This window comes from Scyliorhinus torazame, chromosome 2 (genome assembly GCF_047496885.1).
Source record: "Scyliorhinus torazame isolate Kashiwa2021f chromosome 2, sScyTor2.1, whole genome shotgun sequence".
NCBI lineage: Eukaryota > Metazoa > Chordata > Chondrichthyes > Carcharhiniformes > Scyliorhinidae > Scyliorhinus > Scyliorhinus torazame.
In genome coordinates, this window is record NC_092708.1 from 387,586,560 (window position 1) to 387,604,086 (window position 17,527).

General features: G+C 48.2%; 1 protein-coding gene across 1 annotated transcript in view; it reads left to right on the plus strand.

Moving 5' to 3' along the window:
- Positions 1-2,303: 2,303 nt before the first annotated feature.
- Positions 2,304-17,527, plus strand: part of LOC140405472 (26S proteasome regulatory subunit 4) — a 30,957-nt gene continuing 15,733 nt past the window's right edge. The window contains exons 1-3 of the mRNA XM_072493948.1: positions 2,304-2,414; positions 13,635-13,688; positions 17,307-17,403. Of these exons, the coding sequence (XP_072350049.1) occupies positions 2,412-2,414; positions 13,635-13,688; positions 17,307-17,403 (154 nt within the window). The 5' untranslated portion in view covers positions 2,304-2,411. The remainder of the gene's footprint in view (positions 2,415-13,634; positions 13,689-17,306; positions 17,404-17,527) is intronic.

The following is a 17,527-nucleotide window of genomic DNA, read 5'->3' on the forward strand; positions in this document are numbered from 1 at the left end:
TCTAATAGCAGGAAGTCGTACAGGTCACCCAACCAAGCCGCTACCCCCGGTGCATAATATTGTCTGTGTCAAGCCAACTTGTTCGTTTTAATGCAGCACATGACATTCTGACACTCATATTCCGTATGTGAGCCAGTGCTCCCCTAGTGGTGTAGCACAAATAAACACTGCCTTTGCCTTATCATAGGTCTGATCAGAATTTTATTTTTAGATTATACAAAATCAGACTACCAAAAAAAAACACCTTCCAGTTAGACAATGGAGACAAACACCAATCCTTCTGACTTTGGTATTTATTTTTGACGATTCTTTCTGTGTTATCAGGAACAGGAAATAAGAGCAGGAGTAGGACATTTGGCCCCTCGAGCCTGCTCCACAATTCAACTATCTTCTATCTCAAATGGCATTTCCCCACACCATTCCCATATGAAATGAAATGAAATGAAAATTGCTTATTATCACAAGTAGGCTTCAATGAAGTTACTGTGAAAAGCCCCTCGTCGCCACATTCCGGCGCCTGTTCGGGGAGGCTGGAACAGGAATTGAACCGTGCTGCTGGCCTGCCTTGGCCTGCTTTCAAAGCCAGTGATTTAGCCCTGTGCTAAACAGCCCCCTTGGTGTCATCTATCCCTTGGTGTCTTTAATATTTAGAAATCTATTGATCTCTGTCCTGAGACATGAGCACATAAACAAGACGGACACACCTTGTTCAGTACTGAGGGAGTGCTGCTCTGTCAGAGATACCGTGTTTCAGATGAAAAATTAAATCTAATCCCTCAGATGGATGAAAAATTCTCATGCCCACTATTTCAAAGAAGGGAGGTTCTCCTCAGTCTCCTGGCCAATATTTATCTTTCAACTAACACCTTCATACAGAGGCTTGGTCATTTATTTAATTATCTCCGGGCCTTTGCAGTATGCAAACTGGTTGTCACATTTCCTGCATTAAATTACAACAGTAACTGCAGCTACTGCCTGTAGCGCACAATGACTTACGCGAGACGAGAAGCGATGAAGTCGATCTAGGCTTTATTAAGCGAGACTTGTCCCCCAGCAGCTCAGCAACAGAATGAGGCTGCGGGGAGAAGCTCGGGCTCTTATACTCCACCTTCAGGGCGGAGCCAGAAGTCGGCAGATGCAACCAGGACCCGGGACCTGTCAGCCAATAGCCTCTCGGCTTCACAGGTACCACATTACCCCTAATACATACCACCACACTGCCTCTACCACCAGCGCACAGTGCGAGCAGTGTGTACCATCTAAAAAATGCACTGCACTGCAGGGCTTCTGTGAGGAATTCAGGAATGACTATGCCAGCAGGTGCATGGGAACTATAGCACCTCCAACTTCCCCTCCAAGCAACACACCAAACTGACTGGGAAATATTTTGTCATTCCTTCACTGTCGCTCGTCCAAAATCCCGGCACTTCCTCACAGGGACTGCAGTAGTCCAAGCAGGCAGCTCACGAGCAATTAGAGATGGGCCACCTCGCCAGTCTAGCCCATGCTGCCAGAATGAATGAACTATGAATCAAAGTTTGCATACTTGCTCACTATGCAATGGCCCACGCTGGACAAGATTTGGACCAGTTGATGTGTCCTGTATTCAATCCTGTTGGGTCAAGTAGTGGGTGACTACTAATGGTTTCCTATGGAACTGTGCCCAAGAAAAATCAAGTGGGGTGGGGGGTGGATATGAGCAGATAATGTTATATAGTGTCAGCCTTGGTAGTCATTTCGCCTGTGTATCGGAAAGTTATGGGTTCAAATCCCACTTCAGAGACTGGAGCACAAAACCCAGGCTGATACTCCACTGCCGTGCCGAGAGAGTGCCACACTGTCTAAGTCCAGCTTTTGCATGAGATGTTAAACCGAAGGCCTTGTCTATATCTCTCAGATGTATGCAAAGCATCCTCTGACCACATTTCGTAGCAAACGATGGGCGTTCCTCCCAGTGTCCTGGCTAATGTTTATTCCTCAGCCAACATCAATAGAAAGATGATTTAGTTGTTGCCGCATTACTGTTTGTGGGAGCTTGCTGTTTGTAAATTGGCTGCGGTGACTCTTAAAAAGAGTAACATCACTTCCAAACGTGTTTCATTGGCTTCCAATGTGTTTTGGTAAATTGTGTGAAAGGTGCTATAGAAATGCAACTAATTTGCAGTTTCTGAATCTATTAGTGAAGGGGATTTACTTTGTGATTCCAGCAGGGGGGAACATTCCGAATGCATCATGCTCTCTGCAATCATTTGCAGTGTGGTCTTTGGAGGCTGAGGGACTGTGACTGAGGTCAGGGGTCAGCCTGCGCGCGCTCCTCAGGCGCGGCCACGGTCTGGCTGACGTCTTCACTGAGCGACGGGTCGGGTGACGTCTTCACTGAGCGACAGCGCCGGTGAGGCTGAGGAGGAGAAATGGTGAGTGAGGAGGGAGTGAGGGGCGGGCGGAGTGAGGGAGGGGGAGAGATGAGGGATGTCGGAGGGGCGGCGGATCCGGGAGAGGCGGGAATCCGAGTGGAGCCGGGGATCGGGGCCCGAGCGGCAGAAACTGTCAACTCATCACCGCCCCTCCCCCACCCGGGAGTGAGAATGGGGGGGGGGGGGGGGGGGGGAGTGAGAATGGGGGGGGAGTGAGTGAGAATGGGGGGGGGGGGGGGGGAGGAGTGAGTGAGAATGGGGGGGGGGGGGGGGAGGAGTGAGAATGGGGGGGGGGGGGGGGGGGAGGAGTGAGAATTGGGGGGGGGGGGAGGAGTGAGAATGGGGGGGGGGGGGGAGGAGTGAGAATGGGGGGGGGGGGGGGAGGAGTGAGAATGGGGGGGGGGGGGGGGAGGAGTGAGAATGGGGGGGGGGGGAGGAGTGAGAATGGGGGGGGGGGGGAGGAGTGAGAATGGGGGGGGGGGGGAGGAGTGAGAATGGGGGGGGGGGGGGAGGAGTGAGAATGGGGGGGGGGGGGAGGAGTGAGAATGGGGGGGGGGGGGAGGAGTGAGAATGGGGGGGGGGGGAGGAGTGAGAATGGGGGGGGGGGAGGAGTGAGAATGGGGGGGGGGGAGGAGTGAGAATGGGGGGGGGGGGAGGAGTGAGAATGGGGGGGGGGGAGGAGTGAGAATGGGGGGGGGGGAGGAGTGAGAATGGGGGGGGGGGAGGAGTGAGAATGGGGGGGGGGGAGGAGTGAGAATGGGGGGGGGGGAGGAGTGAGAATGGGGGGGGGGGAGGAGTGAGAATGGGGGGGGAGGAGTGAGAATGGGGGGGGGAGGAGTGAGAATGGGGGGGGGGGAGGAGTGAGAATGGGGGGGGAGAGTGAGAATGGGGGGGAAGAGTGAGAATGTGGGGGGGGGGAGTGAGAATGTGGGGGGGGGGGTGAGAATGTGGGGGGGGGGAGTGAGAATGGGGGGGGAGTGAGAATATGGGGGGGGTTGAGTGAGAATGGGGAGGGGGGTTGAGTGAGAATGGGGAGGGGGGCGAGTGAGAATGGGGAGGGGGGCGAGTGAGAATGGGGAGGGGGGCGAGTGAGAATGGGGAGGGGGGCGAGTGAGAATGGGGAGGGGGGGCGAGTGAGAATGGGGGGGGTGAGTGAGAATGGGGGGGGTGAGTGAGAATGGGGGGGTGAGTGAGAATGGGGGGGGGGTGAGTGAGAATGGGGCAGTGAGAATGGGGGGAGGGGAGTGAGAATATGGGGGGGGTTGAGTGAGAATGGGGAGGGGGGGTTGAGTGAGAATGGGGAGGGGGGCGAGTGAGAATGGGGAGGGGGGCGAGTGAGAATGGGGAGGGGGGCGAGTGAGAATGGGGAGGGGGGCGAGTGAGAATGGGGAGGGGGGCGAGTGAGAATGGGGAGGGGGGCGAGTGAGAATGGGGAGGGGGGCGAGTGAGAATGGGGAGGGGGGCGAGTGAGAATGGGGAGGGGGGGGTGAGTGAGAATGGGGGGGGGTGAGTGAGAATGGGGCAGTGAGAATGGGGGGAGGGGAGTGAGAATATGGGGGGGGTTGAGTGAGAATGGGGAGGGGGGGTTGAGTGAGAATGGGGAGGGGGGCGAGTGAGAATGGGGAGGGGGGCGAGTGAGAATGGGGAGGGGGGCGAGTGAGAATGGGGAGGGGGGCGAGTGAGAATGGGGAGGGGGGCGAGTGAGAATGGGGAGGGGGGCGAGTGAGAATGGGGAGGGGGGGTGAGTGAGAATGGGGGGGGTGAGTGAGAATGGGGGGGGTGAGTGAGAATGGGGGGGGTGAGTGAGAATGGGGGGGGTGAGTGAGAATGGGGGGGGTGAGTGAGAATGGGGGAGTGAGAATGGGAGGGGAGTGAGAATATGGGGGGTGTTGAGTGAGAATGGGGAGGGGGGCGAGTGAGAATGGGGAGGGGGGCGAGTGAGAATGGGGAGGGGGGCGAGTGAGAATGGGGAGGGGGGTGAGTGAGAATGGGGAGGGGGGGTGAGAATGATGGGGGAGGTTGTGAGAATGGGGAGGGGAGGGGGTGAGAATGGGGAGGGGAGGGGGTGAGAATGGGGAGGGGGGCGAGTGAGAATGGGGAGGGGGGGCGAGTGAGAATGGGGAGGGGGGGCGAGTGAGAATGGGGAGGGGGGGCGAGTGAGAATGGGGAGGGGGGGGGGAGAATGGGGAGGGGAGGGGTGAGAATGGGGGAGGGTGTGAGGATGAACCGGATTGGGGAGGGTGGAGGGGAAGGGGGATGCGGGGGGAAGCAGTGAGAGAGTGTAGGGAAATGGGGAGACCGGGGTGGGGGAGGACTCTGCAAAGCTCCCACACTCTGATAAACAAGACTATTTGACAGTGATCTCACTCTGATCAAATCTCTCTTCATTGAACCTTGCAGCACAGAGCGAGACCATTGAGCCCATCGAGCCTGTGCCAGCTCTTTGGTACAGTTACCAGATTGGTCCCAGATCCCGTGCTCTTTTTGAAGTGTTTGTCATGTTTCCATTCGTAGCTCCCTTCCCTCGGAGTAAAGGTTCCAAGTCAGGTCTCACTCCAGAGGCTTTGAGGCCAACAGCAAGGCTGACTCTACATTGCAATGCTGAGGGGGCACTGCATTGTCAGAGGTGTAAACTTTCAAATGAGATGTTAAACTGAGGCCTTGTCTGCCCTCTCCGTTAACATCCCAAAGGACTACTTTGGAAAAGAGTAGGTTGAGTTCTCCCTGGTGTCCTTGTCAATATTTACCCCTCAACATGACAAAAACAGATTATATGGTCAGTATCATATTGCTGTTTGTGGGAGCTTGCTGTGCACAAATTGCCTGCTGCATTTCCTACAACAGTTACTAAACTTTGAAAAGTTCAAAATGTTTTGAGCCATTGATCCTATCTTTCAAAACCCTACAAATATTCTTTGTCGGGAAGTATTTATCTAATTCCTGTGCGAAAGTTATTTTTGAATCTGCTCCATTGTCATTTCAGTCAGCATTGCCCATCATAACTCATTGTTTATTTCTGTCATCTCTGCTTCAATCTCATTCTGGCTGTGTCGGCTGTTTCCTGTCCTGTCTCGTAGCAGTGTTTATTTATTTATTCTAACATCTCCATTTATGATTCTGAACACCTTTGTTAACTTAACCTACTGTGCTCTATTTTCCTCATGACTGAAGTCCCCCATCTCTGTTATTATCTTAATAAATCTCCTTTACAGCATCTCTGTCCCATGCCACCCATCCTACAGGCTGGTGTCCAGAACCGAACACGTTACTCTGTCTTTATTAGTGTCACAAGTAGGCTTACAGAGAGAAACTCATACACCTTCTGGCTGTGACTGCAGCTATCCAGCTCTGAAAAAGAAACTAAAACACACCCTGCAGCAAACAGCCTAAAACACTGCAAAGAAGTTACTGTGAAAATCCCCTAGTCGCCACACTATGGTGCCTGTTCGGGTACACTGAGGAAGAATTCAGAATGCCCAAATCTAACAGTACGTCTTTCAGAATTTGTGGGAGGAAACCGGAGAACCCAGAGGAAACCCATGCAGACACGGGGAGAACGTGCAAACTCCACAGTCAGTCACCCGATGTCTGAATCGAACCCAGGTCCCTGGTGCTATGAGGCAGCAGTGCTAACCACTGTGCCGCCTTGCTGCTCCCCCATTCTTCTTACCAAAATGAATGACTTCACAATTTGCATTAAATTCTTGTCTGCCATGTGTTTGCCCATTTCACCCGTCACTGTGTTGCTAAAATATTGTTTTATAAGATGTAGAAATTACTTAAATCGGCGTGCAAACATACGAATCAGGAGCAGGGAGTGGCCTACCATACTGCCCCTCCAGCCTGCTCCACCATTCAATAGGATCATGGCTGATCTGATTGTAACCACAAGCTCACACTCCTGCATACCCCAGAGAACCTTTCACCCCCCTTGTTTATCAAGAATCCATCTCCCTCTGCCTTAAAAAATAGTCAGAGACTCTGCTTCTACTGCCTTTTGAGGAAGTGAGTTCCAGAGACTCCCGGCCCTCTGAGAGAAAAAGATTCTCCTCATCTCTGTCTTAAATTGGCCTCACCAATGTCCTGTACAACTGAAGCATAACCTCCGTATGTAATCGATTCTCCTCAATAAACAATAACATTCTATTAGCTTTCCTAATTACTTGCTGTACTTGCACACTGGCCTTTTGTGATTCATGTACTAGGACACCCAGATCCCTCTGCACCACAAGAGCTCTGAAAGCTCTCACCATTTAGATAATAAGCTTTTTATAGTTATTGCATATAGTTCTTCATATATTTTGGATTATAAGTCACGTATGTTTTAAGTGTACTTGTTTTGACTTCATCTGACGCCGACGACTGTTTGGCACTTGGCATATTTGTGTTTATAGGCGGTGGTATTTTGATAATATTTTAGAAGTATGAATGCTGGAAATCTGATATAAAATAGAGAACATTGGCAATGCGCAACGTATGAAAAATGGAAAGCCAGGTTAATGTTGTGGGTGTTAATGAGGTTCTAGTCAAGATGTTAAATCTCTTTTTAGATGTTGAAAGATATGTACCTCTGGCTTTAGTGTTTGTCTGAGTGGTGTCATGTGAGAGCACCTTTAAGAAATGGGTGTTTAAGAAATGTACCTTTAAGAAATGGGTGTTTATCAGTGATGTCAGAGAGTGGGTGGAGCTGGGCTGTCTGTCAGCTTTTTTACTTTCGTTTTAGGCTGTTTGCTGCAGGATGTGTTTTAGTTTCTTTTTCAGAGCTGGATAGCTGCAGTCACAGCCAGAAGGTGTATGAGTTTCTCTCTGTAATCTAAAGACTGTAAATCTATCCTGGTGATTTAAAACTAATAACAGTAGTGACTTTAATGCTTCTGGTAAACGGTGGTTTAAGTCTTATGGATGTTAAAAGGACAGCTTAAAGGATTACTTAGGGTTGTATTCTTTGGGGGTTGTATTTGAATTAATGGTTGCTAAGATGTTCACTGTATGTTTTAAAAAGGTTAACTTGAGTTCATAGAATAAACATTGTTTTGCTTTAAAAAATACTTTTCCATTTCTGCTGTACCACACCTGTAGAGTGGGCCGTGTGCTCCCCATACCACAATCTATTAAAAGTTGTGGGTCAGGTGAACTCCATGATACACTTTGGGGTTCTCTAAACCCTGGCCCATAAAAGTGGGAACGGTGATATCTGAGAAGGAGACTGTACTGTGCGTCTGCCTCCAATGGTAGGAACTGTAGCTAGTCCCAAATCCCTGTAAATTTCTTCTCCGGTAATGATCCAACTCCCTTTTGAAAACCATGATTGAATTTGCCTCAAGCACACACTCATATGATGAATTCCAGATCCTAACCACTCGCTGTGTAAGAAAGGTTTCCTTGTGTGTCCTCTAGCTCTTTTCATCTTCAATCTAGATCCTCTCGTCCTCGACCCTTCCACCAATGTGAATAGTTTCTCTCTCTCTCTCTCTACGCTGTCCAGGCCTCTCCTGATTTTGAACACCTCCTCTCAAAGCTCTCTTCCCTGAGGAAAACAGCCCCACCTCCTCCAATCTATCCGCATAACTGTAGACCCTCATTACTGGAACAATTCTCTGAAATGTTTACTGAACCCTCTGCAGAGTCTTTACTTTCATCCTGCAGTGCTCCGTACTCCACTTGAGGTCAAACCAGTGTTTCTTAAAGATTCTATGTAACTTCCTTGATATTCTCATTGCCCCTGTATTCTCTACATGAATAAAAAGGGCAAACTCCTAGTTTGTCTCTGCCTTCTCACTCTTCCAAGGTGAGATCTTTCCAGGAGCTTTTTTTATAGAGTGAAATCTCGGTATTCCTTTAAAACCCTTTAGGACTCTGTTTGAATGACTCTGATTGGATGTGGTAATAACATTATTCATTGTAATAAGGTAGAGCCACAGGAATTAGCAATACGAGAAAGTGTGCGGTGTTAAAGAGGTAAATAATCAACATACCTCTTCACCGCAAACCAATACTGGCATCAGCGTAAAATCCCCATCAATCAGCATCTCACTCTGTTTTCTTCTAAAACTCACGCTAAAAGACACAAGCTACCTTTTAGTAGAAAAACATCTTTAATTGTACTGCATGATGGTGTTGAATTTCACTGCACTTACATTTAGGAACTCGAGGTGACCTCGTTTGGGGTAAAAAATTGGGCGATGCAAAGCAAAAAGTAAACCTAATGATAACACCATGGGCGCGATTCTCCACTCCCACGCCGGTTGGGAGAATCGCCTGGGCCGCCAAAATTTCCGGGGAAGCCGGTCCGACGCCCTCCCGCGATTCTCCCAAGCGGCGGGAACGGCCCGGTCGAGTTTGCAGGCTGGAGAATCGCCGGAGATACCCAAAATGGCGATTCTCCGGCACCCCCGCTATTCTCAGGCCCGGATGGGCCGAGCGGCCAGGCCAAAACGGCGGGTGCCCCCCAGCGCCGTCCACACCTGGTCGCTACAGACGTGGGCGGCCTGTGGGGGGGCGAGGGGGGATTCTGTACCTTAAATGTGGGGTGGCCCGCGATCGGTGCCCACCGATCGTCGGGCCGTCCTCTCTGAAGGAGGACCTCCTTCCTTCCGCCGCCCTTCAAGATCCGTCCCCCATCTTCTTGCGGGGCGGATTCGGACAGGACGGCAACCACGCATGCGCGGGTTGGTGCCGGCCAACCCGCGCATGCGCGGATGACGTCCGTTATGCGGCGCCGACCGCGTCATCTATGCGGCGCCGCTTTTACGCAGGCGACAAGGCCTGGCGCGGGTAGATGACGCGGCCCCGATACTGGCCCATTGTCATGGGCCTGAATCGGTCGGGACCGGGGCCGTTCCACGCCGTCGTGAACCTCGACGGCGTTCACGACGGCGCGGCCACTTCGGCGTGGGTGTGGAGAATCCCGCCCCATGTTTTAAAATGTTTTGGAATTCTGAACATTTAACCAAAGCACAGCTATTATGATAGCAATCCGGCCTAGAACAGGTGAAACAACTGCTTTCATTTATGTCACACCTTTAATATCGTGACAAGTCCCAAGGTGTTTCACAGGAACTCGGTGAAACAATATTTCACCCCTGCCAAGCTGCTTGAGATACCAGGAGTAAAGACTGAAAACTTTCTGAAAGACATAGAAGCATCTCAGAATTAATCTTTCTGACTGATCCAAATTCAACCCAGGAGCTCAATCAGGAGCTGTGTATGCTCCAGTCAGAGCTCTGAACAATCTGAGCCTTTCCTCCCTGTCAACCTGACTGGCGTTATCATGGCCAGTGTCTTCTCTCATTGGGGAATAAAAGTGGAATATCTCCAATTAGCAAGGAGGAAAAACCGATGGGAAAAGGCAAATTCACCCATAGATCTGATTTGTTAAGGTGAGGATGTTCAATATAAGGCATTCTGTTGGAATGCATGCTCACAAAAGGATGAAAATAGTTTGCAAAGTCTGTCAACACTCCTATCATCTAGGTGGTGCAATCTCTTATGTTGCTCTCTCAACAATTAATAATATAAATTCTTGGGAGTGCTAAATAAAAAAATCTGGGGAATTCCTCCAAGAACAAGCATTTCCCATTTGACAATCTCGACGAAGCTGATTGGTTGATAATCAAAGTTGCTGAATGTACCTGTGGCCTGGTCTTGCTTCCGTCACCAGCATCTGCTCTGCCAAGAGTTTTAAAAATATATTTTTTAATTATAATTTTAAATATTTTTTCTGCAAAGATTACAATAACACAGAATAACAGCTAAACAGTAAGAATCCCCCAACTCCCCCCTACAACAATATAACCTCACCACGAAAACCTTCCCCACCCACTCTATTCACTCTCTTCCCCCGCCCCCCCCCCCCCCAACCCAAACAGCTAACAGTGACCAGCTCTTTAAAATACAATATAAACGGCTGTCATCTACGGTGAAACGCTTTCACTGACCACCCCCCCCCATCCCACAAATCGCCACTAGTGGACAAGGCTCCAGCCCGATGCCTAAGATTGCCGACACGGTATCAAAAAAGGACCTCCAGAAGCCCACCAGCTCTGGGCACGACCAGAACACATTTGTGTGGTGTGCCGGCCCCCCTCGAACACCGCTCACGTCTATCCTCCACCCCATTGAAAAACGGACTCATTCTAGCCTTCGTGAGGTGTGCTCGAAATACTACTTTTAGCTGAATGCCACTCAGCCTTTGCATAGATCGTGTTTACCCTCCTCAGTGCCTCACTACAAACTCCCTCCTCCAAAATTGGCCCCAGCTCTGCTGCCCACTTTGCGTTCACACCCTCAACCGAGCACGTCTCCTCCCCCACTATCCGCTGGTCTATGCTCCCAGGGGGTTTTTGCAACTCAACGCTGACGTCATAATTAGAAAAAGTGTTATCCATTCTCGGTAACTTAGATGTACGAGAAAGGCTAACACATCTCCAGTGGCGTCCAGTAGCACAGAGTTAGGTGCTGTTGTTCATTCAGGGAGTCTGAGTTGCTATGGGAACATGTATTTGCAGTCCGGAGCTATGGATAGTGACAGTAGAGACGTCAACATTCTATCCATCACATGCTGGCCCGGAATCTCTCCCGCTCTTACCGGTTACCATTGGTGTGCATTGATACTGGGCCTGTTTGGCTGCAATACCTTCCCTTGGCCATCAAGTCCTGGAGTGGGGCTAGCACCTGGAGATTCTGAGGCAGAAATGCTACTTACTGCGTCATAAGACTTCAGAATCTTGTAGTGTGCTGTTTTATATCAAGAAGGTATTATCAACAAAGTCTGAAAGACGTAATGCGTGTTATCGACAAAATGTTTAATATGGCTATGTGTGACAACACCAACACCAGACCCATTCGAGTATTGCCCTCTGTAATTGTTTCTCCCGCACCCAAATGTATATATTTTTAAAAAAATGTTTTATTGAAATTTTTTTCCCAAACAACAACCTTTCCCCTCTTACAAAGCAAACGCAACAATAACAATACAGAAATTTTTAACAATACACAAGTAACAAAACCCCTTTATCTTTGACCTAAACTAAACTAACCCCCCCCCCCCCCCCCCTCCCCCCTGGGTTGCTGCTGCTGGTCATCTGTCTTCCCTCTAACGTTCCCCTAGGTAGTCGAGAAATGGCTGCCACCGCCTGGTGAACCCTTGAGCCGATCCTCTCAGGGCAAACTTTATCTGCTCCAGTTTAATGAACCCCGCCATATCATTTACCCAGGCCTCCAGTCCGGGGGGTTTCGCCTCCTTCCACATGAGTAGGATCCTGCGCCGGGCTACTAGGGACGCAAAGGCCACAACGTCGGCCTCTTTCGCCTCCTGCACTCCCGGCTCTTCCGCAACTCCAAATAGAGCTAACCCCCAGCCTGGTTTGACCCGGGCCTTCACCACCCGCGAAATCACTCCCGTCACTCCCTTCCAATACCCTTCCAGTGCCGGACACGCCCAAAACATATGTGCGTGGTTTGCCGGGCTCCCGCCACACCTCCCACATTTGTCCTCCACTACAAAGAACCTGCTCAATCTTGCTCCCGTTATGTGTGCTCTATGTAGCACCTTAAATTGAATCAGGCTAAGCCTGGCGCATGAGGAAGAGGAATTTACCCTGCTTAGGGCATCAGCCCACATACCCTCCTCTATCTCCTCCCCTAGTTCTTCTTCCCACTTTCCTTTTAGTTCGCCCACCGACTCCTCCCCCTCTTCCCTCATCTCTCGGTAAATCTCTGACACCTTGCCCTCTCCGACCCACACCCCTGAAAGCACCCTGTCCTGTATCCCCTGTGTCGGGAGCAACGGAAATTCCCTCACCTGTTGTCTAGTAAATGCCCTCACCTGCATACATCTCAAGAAATTTCCCCGGGGCAACTTATACTTTTCCTCCAATGCTCCCAAGCTCGCAAAAGTCCCATCTATAAATAAATCTCCCACCCTCCTAATTCCCAACTGGTACCAGCTCTGAAATCCTCCATCCATTCTTCCTGGGGTGAACCTATGGTTGTTCCTGATTGGGGACCCCACCAGGGCTCCCCGCACCCCTCTCTGTCGCCTCCACTGTCCCCAGATATTCAATGTTGCCGCCACCACCGGGTTCGTGGTAAACTTTTTAGGTGAGATCGGTAGCGGCGCCGTCACCAGCGCCTCTAAACTCGTACCTTTACAGGACTTTCTCTCCAGTCTTTTCCACGCCGCTCCCTCACCCTCCATCATCCATTTACGTATCATTGCCACATTGGCGGCCCAATAGTAATCGCCCAAGTTCGGTAGTGCCAATCTTCCTCTGTCCCTACTACGCTGAAGGAACCCCCTCCTTACTCTCGGAACTTTCCCTGCCCACACGAAGCTCGTGATGCTCCTGTCTATCTTATTAAAAAAGGTCTTGGTGATTAGTATAGGGAGACATTGAAATACAAATAAGAACCTCAGGAGGACCATCATCTTAATTGCTTGCACCCTGCCCGCCAGTGATAGAGGCTGCATGTCCCACCTCTTGAAGTCCTCCTCCATTTGTTCTACCAACCGTGTCAGATTAAGTCTGTGCAAGGTTCCCCAGCTCCTAGCGATCTGAATCCCCAGGTATCGGAAGTTTCTTTCCACTTTCCTTAGAGGCAAGCCTTCTATCTCTCTACTCTGGTCCCCTGGATGTATCACAAATAATTCACTCTTCCCCATGTTTAGCCTATACCCCGAGAAATCCCCGAACCCCCTCAAAATTCGCATAACCTCTATCATCCCCCCCGCTGGGTCCGACACGTATAACAATAGGTCATCCGCGTATAACGAGACTCTGTGTTCTTCTCCCCCTCTAATCACCCCTCTCCATTTCCTGGAGTCTCTCAACGCCATGGCCAGAGGTTCAATTGCCAACGCGAACAACAATGGAGATAGCGGGCATCCCTGTCTTGTTCCTCTACCCAAATGTATATCTAACCCCCAGTCTCCACTCCCCACTTTTTATTTTGGTATGTTTGTGTGTGCAATATATATATCTTATTCTGTGTACATAATGGTAAATATACTTTGTTCAAAAACCCCAATAAAAAAACATTTATAAAAAAATATGGCTGTGTGTGTATATATAATGTATCTGCTATAACTTGTTGCAAGAAATTTGATTTGGAACAAGGGTATTCCGATCAGCCCCTCAACATGTTCCACCGCTCAGCTAGATCCTGGCTGATCTGAACCACGACTCAATTTTATGATCCCTGTGTTTTTTTTCCATTCAGGGTCAAAGCCAAAGCGGTGGTCACGGAGCTGGAAGTGGTAAGAAAGATGACAAGGTGAGTGTTTGAGCCGGTCATTGCCAACGAGAATGGGTATTGTTATGAGCAATAAATGCTGGCCCAGCCAGCGACGGCAACACCCTGTGAAAGAGCAAAAATCAAGTACGTTTAACAAACCGGACTCGTGTCTGAGGGTTGTAGCGGTCAGAAGAAACAACCTGAAAGTGTCGCGCATCAATTTATGGCGACTTTCACTGTACTGTCACACAGTATTGTGAGAAAGAAAGTCATAATTCTAATTCCTGAAAACAAGCAGGCAAAAGTTTTATTTAATTCTTCAACATCCTCAGAATAACAGCAGGAGATGGAGAGAGAGAGCCCGAGAGCGAATTGCTGCATCTTCTATTTTTAAACGTAAATCCCCAGAATTTGGTCTCAAAATTTGCGATGAAAATGTTAAATTTAAGCAACGGCCTGTTGTGAAGTTCAGGACACCATGCAAAAAATGAAATCAGCTGAACTTTTAAATATATAAATAAATTCCAATGAAGGGGGCAATTTAGTGTGGCCAATCCATCTACCCTGTACATCTTTGGGCTGTGGGGGTGAGACCCACGCAGACTCGGGGAGAATGTGCAAACTCCACATGGATAGTGACCCGGGGCCAGAATCGAACCCGGATCCTCAGTGTCGTGAGGCAGCAGTGCTATCCACTGTTCTGCCCCAAATCAACTGAAGTTTAATAATATCCCATTGCAATCATCTGAATGGAAATACTATCAAAAGAACGAGCAGACAATCCACTTCAAAGGGAACAAACAGAACATTTGGTAATTTACTTTCATTTCCACCCAATCCTGGTCACGGGTGTTATGTCCTGGGACACCAATCACGGCATCTGTCACCATGGTTTTGCTGGTCTGGTATCTTGCTGTCCAAACCTTAACTGCAGTTACTTTAAATGCTTGTCGATGGGTTAGAATGTTGTCGGTCCAGCCTCAGTGAGTGACCAATATAGGTAGGTACTCCCATGCACTGAAGAACGAGTGCTGTACTGTCAGAGGTGCTGTCCTTTCGATTCACAGCGGTCATTGACAAAGGGTCACCTGGACTCAAAATGTTAGCTTTTTCTCCCCCTTCAGATGCTGCCAGACCTGCTGAGATTTTCCAGTATTTTCTCTTTGGAGAGTTTCTATAATACTGAGTTCCACTGATCGAGAGATTCTGTAATACTGAGTTACACTGATCGAGAGTTTCTATAATACTGAGTTACACTGATCGAGAGATTCTATAATACTGAGTTACACTGATCGAGAGATTCTATAATACTGAGTTACACTGATCGAGAGATTCTATAATACTGAGTTACACTGATCGAGAGATTCTATAATACTGAGTTACACTGATCGAGAGATTCTATAATACTGAGTTACACTGATCGAGAGATTCTATAATACTGAGTTACACTGATCGAGAGGTTCTATAATACTGAGTTACACTGATCGAGAGATTCTATAATACTGAGTTTCACTAATCGAGAGATTCTATAATACTGAGTTACACTGATCGAGAGATTCTATAATACTGAGTTACACTGATCGAGAGATTCTATAATCCTGAGTTACACTGATCGAGAGATTCTATAATACTGAGTTACACTGATCGAGAGATTCTATAATACTGAGTTACACTGATCGAGAGATTCTATAATACTGAGTTACACTGATCGAGAGATTCTATAATACTGAGTTACACTGATCGAGAGATTCTATAATACTGAGTTACACTGATCGAGAGATTCTATAATACTGAGTTACACTGATCGAGAGATTCTATAATACTGAGTTACACTGATTGAGAGGTTCTATAATACTGAGTTACGCTGATCGAGAGATTCTATAATACTGAGTTACGCTGATCGAGAGAGTCTATAATACTGAGTTTCACTGATCGAGAGATTCTATAATACTGAGTTACACTGATCGAGAGAGTCTATAATACTGAGTTACACTGATCGAGAGATTCTATAATACTGAGTTACACTGATTGAGAGATTCTATAATACTGAGTTACACTGATCGAGAGATTCTATAATACTGAGTTACACTGATCGAGAGATTCTATAATACTGAGTTTCACTAATCGAGAGATTCTATAATACTGAGTTACACTGATCGAGAGATTCTATAATACTGAGTTACACTGATCGAGAGATTCTATAATACTGAGTTACACTGATCGAGAGATTCTATAATACTGAGTTACACTGATCGAGAGATTCTATAATCCTGAGTTACACTGATCGAGAGATTCTATAATACTGAGTTACACTGATCGAGAGATTCTATAATACTGAAACAAAGACAGAAAATACTGGACAATCTCAGCAGGTCTGACAGCATCTGTGGAGGAGAACAAATCTAACATTTCAAGTCTGGAGGATCCTTTGTCAAAGCTGCAGAGAACTGGCAATAGAATCAGATTCATGCTGTTGTGGGGGTTTGTCGTGGATCAGTGAGGCCGGTTTGAGAGCCAGTGATAGGTAGAGTGTGACAAAGATGTCGTGGACATAAAGACAAAGGGATTGTAAATGGTGGTGATCGTGGATAAGAATTCTGTTTCTGGCACATTAATGAAAATCGCTTATTGTCACAAGTAGGCTTCAAATGAAGTTACTGTGAAAAGCCCCTAGTCGCCACATTCCGGCGCCTGTTCGGGGAGGCTGGTACGGGAATTGAACCGTGCTGCTGGCCTGCCTTGGTCTGCTTTCAAAGCCAGCGATTTAGCCCTGTGCTAAACCAGCCCCTGATCAGAATGTGTTAATGGCAATGTCAACAGTATTATGATTTGAACTTCCGGTGGCGGCTATGAGGGAGTAAGTCGCACACTTGGTGGCTCCCGCTCTGGCCGGACTTTTGGACCTTTTCCCCCGACTTTTTTGTGGTTTTGAGTTTTGGATTTGAAGGCGTAGACAATTAGGCTCTGGATCCACACATTGGTGCATGGAATGGAGAACCACAAGGGACCAAAAAGGAAGAAATAAAAAGATAAGCAAAGGCTGGGTGGAGGTGGCGGCTGAAGACAACATGGCTGATGTTCGGACCCCTGCTGCGACGGCCCAGCCATCGACAGAGGAGCCGATGGAGATCATCCAGGAGGGCTTTGCCAGACAGAAACGGGACTGTCTTGTCCCGATAAAGGAATCGATCGATCGGCTGGAGCGCAGGTTGGATGCCCAGGATCGGACGATTCAGAAGCTGGAGAAAGCGCTGGCGGACCAGGAGGGATGGGAGTCAGTGTATGCACTATGTTTATTGTTCTTTGTACATTGTTTTTATACAGTTGTTTGTAATGCCAAAAATACCTCATTAAAATTGTTTTTTAAAAACCAATTATGATTTGGGGGTGCCGGCTTTGGACAGGGATGAGCACAGTAAGATGTTTTTAACCTGGTGTTGTAAGACTTCTTACAATATTAGGATTGTATAGACATTCCTGATGTAGTGATGGAGTTACACCAGTATCTGTTATTACAGACCTGACCTGTTTGGTAGCTAATATCAGCTGGTAAAAATCTAGATACAGGGCAGTGATGTGAAATCAGAAAAAAGTACAATATGTAGATGTATATTGAGCCAGGAGTTTAAAAATAACTTTTTGAGGTTTTTTTGGTAGGATAAGAAGAAGAAATATGAACCGCCCGTCCCAACCAGAGTGGGAAAGAAAAAGAAGAAGACCAAAGGACCTGATGCAGCCAGCAAGTTACCCTTGGGTAAGGCAGTCAGCTGCTCGTTTTTTTTTAAATCTTGAATTTTGGGTCTACTCAAACAGCAACTGCATGTTAATGCTTACTATCGATGTCAATCATTGAACGACAAAGTTGCATTCTGGTTTTG